Source organism: Ammodytes marinus (assembly GCF_949987685.1).
Source record: "Ammodytes marinus genome assembly, chromosome: 14".
Classification (NCBI taxonomy): domain Eukaryota; kingdom Metazoa; phylum Chordata; class Actinopteri; order Uranoscopiformes; family Ammodytidae; genus Ammodytes; species Ammodytes marinus.
Window position 1 is genome coordinate 22,493,996 of NC_137218.1, and position 13,483 is coordinate 22,507,478.

Genomic DNA, 13,483 nt, shown 5'->3' on the forward strand with positions numbered 1-13,483 from the left:
ACTATTGTGGGGCTAACAATTGGCAGCTACTGCTTTGTTGGACTTATTTGCAGTTCTTATTGGATTCAGTGAGGGATGGGTACCGTTATATTTACCAGACAGGCTGCAAATATTTTGTTTTAAGAAGTGGAACCAATGTGCATTCGGACTCTTGTCTTTACACGGATTGTTTACGGTACCGTTCAAAATAATGAGTGTTTACCTGATTGTCTTCTTGGTTTTCCTCTATCTGGTTTGGATAAAATGCATTTACTATCGACACCGGCGGACATTGGAGGAATCGTTGAAACATGTAATGAACATCTCAAGCAGCGGAGAGCTACACGGCGCTGACGTCAGGGCTCTAATCGTGAGCGCGCACCCGGATGACGAATGTTTGTTCTTCGCGCCAACGATTATTCGGCTCGTGCAGTTAAATGCCAGCGTTCATTTGCTTTGTTTGTCTCAAGGTACCTTCACAGAACACTATTGTTTTAATAAATAATGTCCATAAGTCAACGTAAAGTTACCGAAAACTAATTATTTATCGTTTTGCTTGCTGCTAACAAAGTTAGCTCATTTTAGTTACTTATTTAAGTCATGTGTGTTAATAGAACACATCTAAAATGGTCTTCAAAACAAAGGGAAATAACAGCTCTTCTAAAGCAGCTTTGTCAGTCACCGATCAATTAAATACATAATTATAAAGTTACAATGTCTGCATCTCCCCCTTCACTTTTAAGTTTGGTGCAGCGAAGTGCTGTTTTGATAAAACCCTTAATTCATTTTTTGACACATATGTTCAAATGACCAATGCAACCATTTCTATTCCTGATTCACTATGTTGTGTCCACACCATATGGCCCAGTATTAGAATTTGGGAGGGTTTTTGCTGTTGTATGTATGACTCTTGTCTTTACTGCTATTGCTAAAGTTAACAAAGCTTTTGTTAGCCATGCTTTTTCCAGTTGATTTCAGAAAAACGTCCCTAATGCCAAAAGCTGTTGCATTTTATGTAAAATGTGAGAATCAGAGAAAGGAGGGCAAAGCCAATCAGTTAACATATGAAAATCATGGGTAGCCTATTATTAACAGCAACTAGGCCTATCTTTCATTTCGAAATTCTTAACCACGTTGGTGCTGATCGTCTTTGGTGACCCAACCCACTCAATTTCCATAAGGTGGCATTGCTTGTAGACACTATTAAAACACAATTTAATGCTTAATGTGCAGCACTGTATTTAGATCAAAATGAACTGGTGTTCGAATGTATAATTGAAAATGTTTCAAAGTGACATGATCAATTCATTTACTCACAGCTTTTAGTTATTACAGATTATGATACATTTGTTGCCTAATTTTTTCATCCATATCTTACACAGGAAACTACTACAGTCAAGGAGCTCAACGTAAACAAGAACTTCTCGACAGCTGTGCCGTGTTGGGGATACCAGACAGCAGAGTCACCATAGTGGACCATAAGTAAGCAGCCGTCTGCAGCAAAAACACAACATAACAATTTCCTTATTAGAAAAGCATGGAGTTTGTGCTAGCCATTTAGAATAAATAAAGCAAGTTTAGAAATCATGATTAAACCAAACCTAACCTATGTTTACTACTAACTTATTGTAACATTTCATTAAAGAAAAAAAGTGTTTCTTAGTGATGTTCAATTTAATTTAGCCTCTAATGTTAACACCACTGAGCTGCTTGGATACAATGGATTAGTAGATGTCAGTGATCCCTAAGGGATTATTGGGAACTTCAACGTTTGGATGACTAAAGTGCCAGCTAACTTTGTGTGTGTGTGTGTGTGTGTGTATGTGTTAATTTAAATGACATTGAAATGCTTTCTTCCTTCCTACTAAACAACTATAATTTTTGGTGCTTGCTGAATACAGCCTTTCATTCATTAGCAGCCAAGAAGCCCCAATTTTTGGTTGATTCCTGATTACGTACCAAATGTTAAAGAACCTTTTTAATTAGTGTTTCTTGTATTGGAAAACATATCTTAGGATATTATAGAAGGACATGTATTATAATAAGAACAAGTGTATCACTTTGTTCAATAACTTACTTGTAAAAATGGTACTAGTTCTTTCAGTGTGGATGTAAATGCCTCCCAGTTCAAACATACTTCACTCATAGCCATCGAGGAGAACTAGGAGACAGAATGCGGACTGTATTGTCGTCCAAATTCTTGCTCTGTTTTCTGCTGTATTTTGTTTTGCTGTTGATGCAGCTGTAAGACTCAAAGCCTCCTGGGCTGGCTCTGGCTATTGGCAAGGTCAAGTTACAGAGAAAGTAGTGGTAAAAAGGTGATGTTGAGATGAGGGATTTTTTTTTTTACCCCTGCAGCTTCCCTTGAAAATGTTTGGAGTTTCTAAGAACTGCGGGGCTGCCTATGTGAGTCTCTACATGTAGGCTCGCCAGGAGTGTTGTATGAACTCTGGCACTAACCTGGAACTCACAGTAATAATTTGGCAGCCTGCCCAGGTTGTCTGCCCTAGAGAACATTGTGTGTGTGCGTGTGTGTGCGTGTGTGTGCGTGTGCGTGCGTGTGCGTGTGCGTGTGTGTGTGTGTGTGTGTGTGTGTGTGTGTGTGTGGACTTCTCAGTTTTATCACCTTGTGCACACAGAATATAGTTGAACTTTGATCTTAGTGCTGTCTGCACTTCTGCTGAACTGGAGAGCAGCCTATTTTCCCTTTCTGTGTATTCTGTTGTTTGCCCAAAACACACACCTAATCAGCACTTTTGGAGCCCCAGCCCCGCTCACTGACAACCGAGCTCCCTCTCTCCCCCTCTGTTCCACCCACCTCCTCCCCCTCCTCTTGTGCATGTCTGCTTGAGCCAACTGCCAAGGACTGTGGGATACATTTTTGTCAATGCTATGCAAATGTAGGTGGCCAGTCTAATTTTCAAGTTTACAATTAGACACCAGAACATTTGGAAAAGAAACAAAAGCCCTAAGCATCTTATCAAGTTAATTTTGAACACAGTTGCCTGTTTAGATGAAAATGATGGGGGTTAGAGGGTGATGACGACTGGAGTTGAGTGTAGCTCATTCACATTTTAGTATGTGCAAAACTGATCTCCAGGAACATTTTCAACTTTTTGGGGGCTTTCAATTATGTGTTTTATGAGGATGGAAATCGAGTCGACTCATTTCTGTGACACACTTTTGTTTTGTAGCTAAACTCTCAACTTCACTACATACCGCGCAGTGCTTGTCGTGTTTCACAATGACATATCTGGGTCTGAGACTTGCACACTCACAGCTTATGAAATAACAGGAATGACACGTGAATTCTGTTTTAAAATGGGATTTTCCCTTTTTAATGCTCAGTGAATAGGACAGCTGTGTTGACAGTATCTGGGGCCCCAGTGCATGTTGGGGCCTTTGTGATCAAACTGGATCTGAGCACGCTCCGCTGCCTTCTCCACTTGCACTGGCATGACCTCTGTCTGCTCCCTGGTCCCGATTAGAGCTGCTCACTGCACACATCCGACCATTCCCCATCCCCACTTCTTCATTACATTATGCATCAGACTGAGCTGAAGCAACTCTCTGTCTCACCCACATTTATCTTCAACCTTAATAATTCCACTCTGTTTATGATAGCATACCTAAGTTTATTTTATTTAGATTTTTACAAAAAAATAAATAATCTGAATTAGTGTAATTCTCTGTTTATATGGGTATAAACGAAGAGCTTGGCACTGGTTTCTGAAAAGGAAAGCTGTTTTCGCTGCAGTAACACCCTGTCCCCACACAATGTTTAAATATACATTGATCAGTGGTAAAAATACCCGAGCGGATTTAGAAGCACATGGCTGGGCACAGTAAATAGTGGCGAGATGTTCCAGCCTTTGCCACTCACCTCTTGCTCTGTGCTTTTAGCCTAGATACATTCGTCCCCAGCACACACTGGCCAAACAGTTGCTCTCCCCATTCAGGGACTCCTGCAGCCAGATACAAACTATAATTTTGTCACATTCGTTTGCCTCTTTTCCCGCACAGCGTACTTTCAAAACAACACCAAAGGCAATTTTTCCATGGTTATTTTCAAGACAGTTTACTACCTTGGCAAGCAGGAGTTACTTTTGGAATAACCTGCGACCACAAATGTCTCTAAATCCTTGTGAAACGTGTGTCGATGGTGTGTTGTTACTGTAGTTGTTACTGCCTTATTACAGTGGGATATTGTGGGCATACTATCAGTTTGTAGTGGCATCTCAGCCGTTACCGACAGGACACATAATCTGACTGTGTGGACAGAAGTCTGGCAGTTTCACAGGCCTGTGGTCCATGTGACCAGACTAAACAAGCCCTCTCTGACACACACACACACACACACACACACACACACACACACACACACACACACACACACACACACACACACACACACACACACACACACACACACACACACACACACACACACACACACACACACACACACACACACACACACACTCCCTTACTGGGCCAAAGTTCAACAACAGCGTACAGATGCCTGCAAGCAATTATACATCCACATGCAAAGCTACAAAGGGGGAGCTGGGTTGGTTACTTTAGGACATTTGGCACTGTTGCCATGGCAAAGCTGACAGCTAGCCTGCATCCTGCTTGAAAAAGGTCAGGTGTCTCTATATCTTTTGTTCATTTTTCTTTTTTTCACCCCCCACTCCTTGCAGACTTGTGCTTTGCTACGGTTGTCAGGCTGCGAGGCAAAATGTCGAAAATAATAAATGAATAAAAAAACCAACAGTGGTGGTGGGGGGGATGCAGCATTAAACACACGCATAGAGCCAGAGGGTTGTCAAGCTGTGAGCTCAGCACGATATGTCGTTACTTTATATTCATGCACTTTGGCTACATTCTCGCAAAGTCATCTGTTTTTTTTATAAGCTTTCAATACACAGGAAATTAGGACATTAGGCTTGTGTTTTTAATAAGTTGATTTAGGCAGCATTTAACTTTGTTTTGATTCCATCTGACAGGGCCATTCTACTTCAGAAATATTTTTTATTTTATTTCGAACGTGTAAAAAGGTCTGTCTTTTATATTTATAAACCCACAATTGTTATTTACTTAAGCTTACCTATTACACTTTTTAATTACCCATTACCTATGTCTTACAAAATACAATTGTATTACTAATATGTTCATCAAATAAATAATGTCATGTAAATTTTTAAAAAAAATAATAAAAAAATACAAACCCTTTATTTATGTATTTATCAAAATGTATGAAGACATGCATGATTTATTTGATATTGTCAAATGAAAATATACAATTGAATTAATTCTTATATAAAATTTGAACCACACACACAATCCATATGATATGTCACTGGTTTCAAAGTGTCACTGTGGTTGCATTTATTAGATGACGGACCGTTTTAAACTATATCTGAACCCCCGACCCTCCTCCTGCCCCACCTCCCTGGGACATAGCCGACCCCCACCCCTAACACCAAAGCCTGACCCTCGCATCACCGGCAGCCAATAGATTTGTGGCCTAATCCATCACTTCCCTCTACCAGCTCAACTGTCCGGGCTCATTGTTAGCGACCAAAGGGGAGGAGAACAACTGTTGACGCAACTCGACAACCCAACCCCCACTTTACACACTTACATATACACATACACAAATTCATTAGTGTCGTCATGATGCCAACATATTTGTGTCCATGCTGATACCAATAGGAATTTCCATAGTTTACGGTACTTTTTTGATACTAGAAATTATTAGAAATTAGAAATAGAACTAAGGCGATAACATTCGTTAAACTAGCAGAAGCCCTAATTAATTTAAGCTACCATGACTTAGAAAATATTTTGATGAGGCTGATTAGATATAGCCTACCATAGGAATAGGTTATGTGGGCTGTTATTAGTTATGTGGGCTTTTATAAATTAATATTTTAGTGCTTGTTTTTCCTTTGTCTTCTCTGTGTTTACGCTTCCTTCACCATGTGCCTCAGCTCATAATACAGAGGGTTGATTCTGGCAACCTTACTCTGCTGACAACTTTGCGCTCCAATAGCGAGGCATTCGCATTTAAAAATTATAATAATAATACAATCAGTAAAAGAAAATCCCAAAAGCAGTATAATACCTTTTTAAAATATGTTGTTACTGTGGTACTTTTTCAGTGCCTGTATACTGTACAAGACTGATACACATGCATGGCCCTCACGCCGACCATATGCTACCTGAAGTGCACTACAACACGTCACGTCAATTGATCTTTTGGTTTATTTGTCATACCAAGATGGGATTTCAAACTGTCAAGCAGTCATATCCATTGTTGGTTGTGTTTTTGATCAGCAAGAAGCAGAGAAATGTTAACTGGTGAACAATCCCACCCCACAGGTCTTTTGTCCCCTATGTTCACTGTGTTGGTCCGTCTCCTCTGAGTTTTGTCTGCGTGGGTCTTTCAGCACTTTGCTTTTCACCGGCTGGTTTCTCTTTAGTTCAAGCAATGCTTTTATTTGCTAAAGCGAGAAAATATATGAGTTGTTCTTGTCTCTGCCAAAAGAAAGGGAGTGCAATGCATGCATGTTTAGTAGGCCAAGAGCTTGGCCCAGCCAAGTGTGATCTGTACAGTGCACCGTGCTGTCTCAAGGCTGTAGTTTCAGTTGAACGTGATGCTAGTAAGGGATTTGCCGACCCTTAACCCCCCGGACTTCCCAGAACTCCCTCGTGTTTTGCATTCCACAACAGCCTTTTTTCTTTTTTTTCAAATCTGCCGCTCTGAAAGGAACGAGACCACAGCCTTAAAAAATCCTTATGTTGTTGTGTGGAATGCTCTTGGCCTTCAGTTATAGCGCTGAAACAATGCATGCCTGTACCTCAGTAAAAAAAACAATTGTAATCTTCTACAATAACCTAACCAGGGTCCTTTTTCTTTTGCTCACAAGAAAACTTCCTGATGATCCTAAAGCAGAATGGAGCATCTCATTGGTCTCTTCGATGATTGTGAAGCACATAAGAGCTCGCTCCATCAACATGGTATGCTCAGCTATGTGCTGAATTCTTGCCTTATTTAATTTTTTTAAAAGCAGTGGCTTTTTCTGTAATTTCCTGTTTGATGTTACATAGAATTTCTCTGCCATTCTGTCTACAAAATCCATGTGTTGTATTGTTTTGTTTTCTTTACCATATGTTTTACCACAGCTCTCTAGCTCATTGTCCCTGTTTCACTGTGGTCTGTGTCATAATCCCGTCAGCCGCCATCTCCTTTTGTCCAACTCAGACTGTACTTAAAGCCTTCCGGGAAAAAAAATTAGAGGAAATGGCCTCAGCTCCAGTAGAAATTTTGGGTTCAACCTCTATTTACACAGAGATTCTTATCTGACTCGCTGCAGTTCAGCCCCATTAGCTAATGGGAATGTGGCACATTTAGAATCAAAAGAATTTTCATCCGGTCCATCTCAACAAAAGGCAAACAGATGCTCTGACCAACTAAAAATTCAGCAGCAATGCAAAACAAAACAAAAAGTTTTTCAAGGAAGATGATCACAAATAGCTTGTATCTTCTGTCCTGTAGTTGCTGATCGCTTTTCCTTATCAAAAAGGACAAACAAACAAACAAAGCGTCTACTCCCATCCTGTCGGGCTGAGCAGAGAAGAATGCTTCTAGAACAACATGAAGGCCAGAGAATCGTGTCTTCACTCATGAATAAATGCAGCAAAAAACGCACAGAGAGCGCAAACATCTAGATGTGAAAAGTAGTCCACATTCCCTCCTCTTCAACTGAATAATATTGTTTCTTGGGTGTGGCACCGTGTTATTCCTTTGCTTTTCCACATTAAAACCAGCAAGCGATTCAAAGTCACTGATAATATGTGGTGATAGGTAGCTTAAAGTTATGCTTGATTGCAAATACATAGTCATGGTAGAACACGCGTGGGCACGGCAAATGCAAAGCACTAGTTCTTTCCCTTTGACCTGATTTCTTTTACTTGCTTCCTCTGGTGTGTAAGCATGCACACAGAAAAGGGCTTTTAAATATCAGTTGTTAGCTGCCAAGCAGCTCCACAGTCAGACACAGCAACCCTTCCATTAACGCAAGAGAAATCTCTCCTCGGTTTTTGCCTCTGTTTACTTAAATTCACTTTTAGATCCCATGATTCTGGCTTTTCACCCACACAATGAGATATTCTGTTGTTTCAGGTGCTGACCTTCGATGGAAGAGGAGTGAGTGGCCATGCCAATCACATAGCCATCCATAAAGCTGTCAGGTACTGACTGAACTGTAGGGGTATTACCTTCAGAAAAACAGATTTTTTTGTTTTGTTTTGGAGTCGCTTAACTTAAAGATGCCATCCTCAGGGATAGTATGTGGCTAACACATGAACAAAGAAACCAGCCCACTCCACAATCATAAAACACTGTCCAGGAAAATGCAGAACATTTTGACTTGCATCAACATCCATCTTTCCAAAAATGTTTCCCCACAAAAACCCACACACACACGCCATGTTTTTCAGGATTGGTCTGTTACATAGCTGAGAGGTCCTCCAAACAGAGTCCTCAGAGGCACTCGGCTTTGCTCCCAGAGAGCAGCAGTAAATCCTGTCCCTGAAGTGGTGAGGTGGGAGGGCAGCTCTGGTTTGGAGAGGCCAACCAAACAAGTTGCATCAGACTGGGTTTTTTTTTTTTATGTGTTTTGCACCGGGACGTGTACATTGCTGTCCCCATATTGCACTAATGCCTTTAGTGTCTGCCGTGTTGGTCTCGGTTTTTCCCCTCGCCAAGCCTTTATTGCTCTCTGTCAATCTGTGGGCCACATCTGTTGACAAAATGTGAGCTCTCCGAATCAGATCTCATGATTCCCATTAGGCTGAAAACCAGAAGGACTGTGTATACTAGTTTCACAGTGCTCTACAGCTGAGTGGGTTTGGTCTTTGCGCTTTGCTTTTGTCAACATGTTGACATGTATTGCACATGGAAATGCAAGTTCGGAGGATAACAACTCTTGTTGAAAACTATTTCATAATATACTGTAACTACTGTAACTTTGCTGTAGTAACAGTAGATTATGAAATTGTGTTCTTGCTACTCTGTAAAGAAAAAACTGCAGCACTCAATACAACATGTACCCTTATAACACATGCAGTTATATATCTAGCAGTAGTTTGCAGAAGCACTGGGCAGCTTTTTCTGTGGGCGTACAGTCAGTGACTTCTTATTACCCGTGTGTGTTGTTATCAGTGTAACCAAACCTCTAATCTCAGTTACACATTGGTAAATTGAAACATCACACTGTGTGTAGAAGTTGACACAAACCCTGTCAGATTATCTCTTTGACAAAAAAATTCACATCCTTGACATTCCAGCGTGTAACATTGTATTTTTTCTCCACCCACAGCCATCTCGCCTCCACTGGACAAGTGCCCAATGGTAGGTTTGACACAAAGAAGACTTTCAATAGATTGTTATCTTCAAAGTTTGTGACCAAAAGTCTGGTGTGTCTTCGGAAGGTAGCCTGTACAAGTGAGAAATTCTTGAGCATGGAACAAAGCAGTCAGTGTCCACTAGATATATTAATGTAGATGGCCAATAGTGTGCATGCCCAAACAAAAGTTGTATAAATGATTAAGCCTTAAGGGGCACTTTAAAATATAGATTCAGACTGCCTCACAATGAGACAAGACAGAAATGACTGCGTCACATGAGAGGCACCAACTCTCCAGTCTGCACTTTCCAAATTGAGAGCCCTGGAAAATACTGTAAACACCAACTCAGGACTCAGGATGGGTATTTAGTTAATGCACAGCGCCCTCTTCTGTTCAAAAGGGCTGCATGAGTCTTGTGTCATCTCTATACGTTTTGGTCTGCTGGTGGCAGCACGAGGCAGTTCAGAAACATGTCAGAAACTCCAGTTGCAAAGCAAATGTTACATGTCAACTCTTTGCGCCCGAAACTGCATACAATGGTACGATTCCACATGTTTGTTGTTTTAAACTTTGTGTTGTTGGTTGATGCCAAAATCAAAGTATCTGTCTATATACACTGCAAAGATTCAAAATCTTATCAAGTATATTTGATTAATTAAATATCTTGTGACACTTAAACCTGCAGTGTGTAGAATTTGGGGTTTTATTTCCTAGCAGATTTTGTAGAAAGTAATTATAATATCCATAAGTACATTTAATTTAGTGCATAATAGCTGATTTTTTTTTTTTTATTATTATTTTTTCCCTTAGAAAGGGTCTCATATATGTCCATATTTCTGCATATTTTGGACCAAGGCCTAGTACCACCATCTTGTAAGTGTCATACTTGGAATGTCATCAGGTGCATTGTTTAAAATTTAGAATTGTTCTTGTCCTTGAAGGCCACTGTAGCTTCTGTTATTATTCAAAAGGGGTGGGGTTACCCAGGGAGCGTTGCATTCTAGAACTTTGTAGAACTTTCTTGATGATGTCATATTACACACTGCACCTTTAATATAAGACAACACGGTGAGATATAGAGATGTATTAGTTAAATACGCTTGAAATGAGTAATACAAGGCTGGCTCACTATGAAACAAAAGCTCTTCCATATTACTAGAAACATATCCTAGCTTAAATATTTAAAGTAAAATCCAGCTTGTTATGTATTTTTTTAAATATTTTCGAAGAGGCATTTTTCCAGTGTTATTCTTTATTATTATTCATTCACGCCAAATTGTCTTTCATTTCAACCCAGTGGGATGACTGAAAGACTGAATTTTTTACTTTTGGTTGCTTCTGTAAGGTCTTATGATGATGCCTGAGGGGGAATTCAAAACAGAATGTGAAATGAAAAGTAGGACAGATGAGGGGGTGGAGTGTGGCAACAGGCTGAGTGAGCTTATTACTGTGCTTGTTCGGTCAACACAAAGGCCACCGGAGCACACCCACATCTATGTACTGTATGAACAGTGAGCGTGATAAGAAGCAGGCCTGTGGAGTTAATTATAAATGAGATCTCAACCGTTGGACTCTGCTGTTATGTGACAGGAAGACATTATCCTCCCAGTACTGAGGTCATAGACGACACACACTTTATCTAGGACAAAAAGGTTCCAGTCAACCCACGCCCTCTTCAGCCTGCAATGAGTGATCTAAAAAGGATGATTAATAATTGTCTAATGGCCTCTCCACCTCACCTGTTTGACTGGTCTTACTGTAGCCTCGAGGCAAGGTGGCAGAGAATTTGACCCAACGTGATTTTAATAAGCCTCTTCATCTGGCTGTGTACAGCAGGACTCCCTGCTCATTACCAACAGCGTTAAGCTTCTTGTGCCCCACAAATTCCTTTCGGCTGACAGTGGTTAAAGCTCAAAATATCTCTGTAATATAATGTGATTTGATCATGAGTTAATTTGTCACACAAGCATGTCAACTCCCATAGATTACCAACGGTCATTCTCAGATTCTAAATTGATAACAAACTATGACACAGATGCTGCACAGGAAGAACAGGAAGTGTTAAAGAAGAAGCATTGTTTTACATTGTACATGTTACTGGCATGAGATTGGTGCACAATGAAAAAGAGCTAAATAGAACAACCTGAAAGTGTGGCCTAGTTAACTGCCTGCTACAAGTGAGTGTTTAACTAACTTTAGCTAACTGGGTCTCTTGTCTTTCCCACCAGACAGCTGTCTTCTCTCCCTGGAGACTGTTGGCCTCCTCAGAAAGTACATCTCCTTCCTGGAGCTTCCCCTCAGCTGGCTGCTGCCCTCACATCTCCGCTCTGTTCTAGGCTCACAGGGCTACAGGCAAGCCAAAGTAAGCCTCCAAATAGACCATTTCTTGGCAAGACGAGTCACCGTAGACTATTATAAGGCTAATGTTTTAAACATTCTAACAAGGGTAGATTACATTTGATTCTATATATAGATGTGTGTTACACTCAAATGTTAGTTTATTGTCATGTATTGTTCCCAGGTACTTCTAGGACTCAACTATTTCAATGTCCTGGCCATCTATCACTTTACTGACAAGTTTGTCTAAAATAAATACATAAATCCTTAGTTATTGACCTTTTCTTTTGACACACTTAAAAATTAAAATGATCCCTGACACCATCTTGAATAATAATCAAAAACTCCACCATAGGAGTTGTCATTGCTGCTTAGCAGGCTAATTATAACTGAGTCATCAGCTAAATTCAATATGTGATGGTTTTCGTACATGCTGCTACAGTCCTTAGTGTACAGTATATAAAAAGACACTGTAGCAAAGTGAGGATTTGGACTAATGCCCTCGGAGTTAAAGAAATGAATACATTACACTAAGCATCAGACTTTGACCGCTATTGGCTGTTAATCTAGATTACACAACATCATGTAATGGCTTTTATGACCTCTTTAACAAGCCTCTTCCCCTTTTCAGGATGCCATGTTGTGCCATCGCACCCAACTCCTTTGGTTTCGTCACCTCTACGTTGCCTTCTCTCGCTACATGTTCGTAAACACATTCCAAATTATTCCACAGGGACCAAAGAACCTAAAGATCTATTAAGTTACTCTTGTAGAGTTCTCATCCAGATGCACTGATTGTCACTAGTGTTAGGTGTCCCACAGCCTAACTACTGGAACACTGTGGTGGGAGTGAATTGTGTAGCTGTTTACAAACCTGGTGAGCAGTTTTGCTCACAGTGAATCAAGATAGCTTTAATATTTTAGTGGCTAATGTTGCCAGAATGTTCCTTCGTAACCACTTTTCATGAAAAAAAACTGACATTTATTTTGAAATAACGACAACAGAAACTGCTTATGACTTATTATCACTACAGAGAGCTCTTTATTGTTTTCAGTCAATACACTGTATACAATTTTTTAAATAAAAACTGTTTGAAACGGTGAGGAGCTCTGTTTTTCATCTTATAATTTGAAAGATTGTAGAATATGTTGTACTGTACTTCTAACATTCTGTTGATTTTAAATCAAATAAAAAAGTTTCCTGAATCATGACAGTGCTATTTGGTTTCTCTCAGCTGTGCCTCTGGGGCATGTTTGGACATGTCTCTGATGCTCTTGTGAGCTTGCATGCTTTCCTCCCACTTCTCTCCGCAAAACTTCTCCACAGTGACGTTGCAGACGGTTCCCGGGTCCAGACAGTGTGGAGCAACACCTGGAGGGGAAGTAACAGCAACAAAGGACTCATTGATTTGCAAATGCACTAAACTGCCGGTTGACTCCAGCACATTATACTAACTTCTTGGCTTTACCATTTCAATATTGCAGTTAAGTGAAAGGAGTTTCAAGGATTCCTGTTAGGATTCCAATGTTATCCAACATAGAGCATCCCATTGTGAACGCAACATTTTTTGTTTTCTACAAAAATATAGGGAATTTAGAGCTAGACTGGGTTAATTAGTTATGGGTACTCACAAAAGAGTTGCTTTGGGCTAAACACAGCAGTATCATTGACAAAGTTTACAATACATGAGATATGAATGGTGTGACTGTCATGTGAGCAGTCTTACCATATCCATCGGGGTTGGAGCGT

General features: G+C 40.2%; 1 protein-coding gene across 1 annotated transcript; it reads left to right on the plus strand.

Moving 5' to 3' along the window:
* Positions 1-190: 190 nt before the first annotated feature.
* Positions 191-12,892, plus strand: pigl (phosphatidylinositol glycan anchor biosynthesis, class L; the record flags this gene model as incomplete). The annotated part of the gene is made up of 7 exons (XM_080041200.1): positions 191-449; positions 1,362-1,461; positions 6,915-7,005; positions 8,171-8,238; positions 9,369-9,400; positions 11,625-11,758; positions 12,365-12,892. The coding sequence occupies 7 exons, from the start codon at positions 191-193 to the stop codon at positions 12,491-12,493; spliced, it is 813 nt and encodes a 270-aa protein (XP_079897326.1). The 3' UTR covers positions 12,494-12,892.
* Positions 12,893-13,483: the final 591 nt, after the last annotated feature.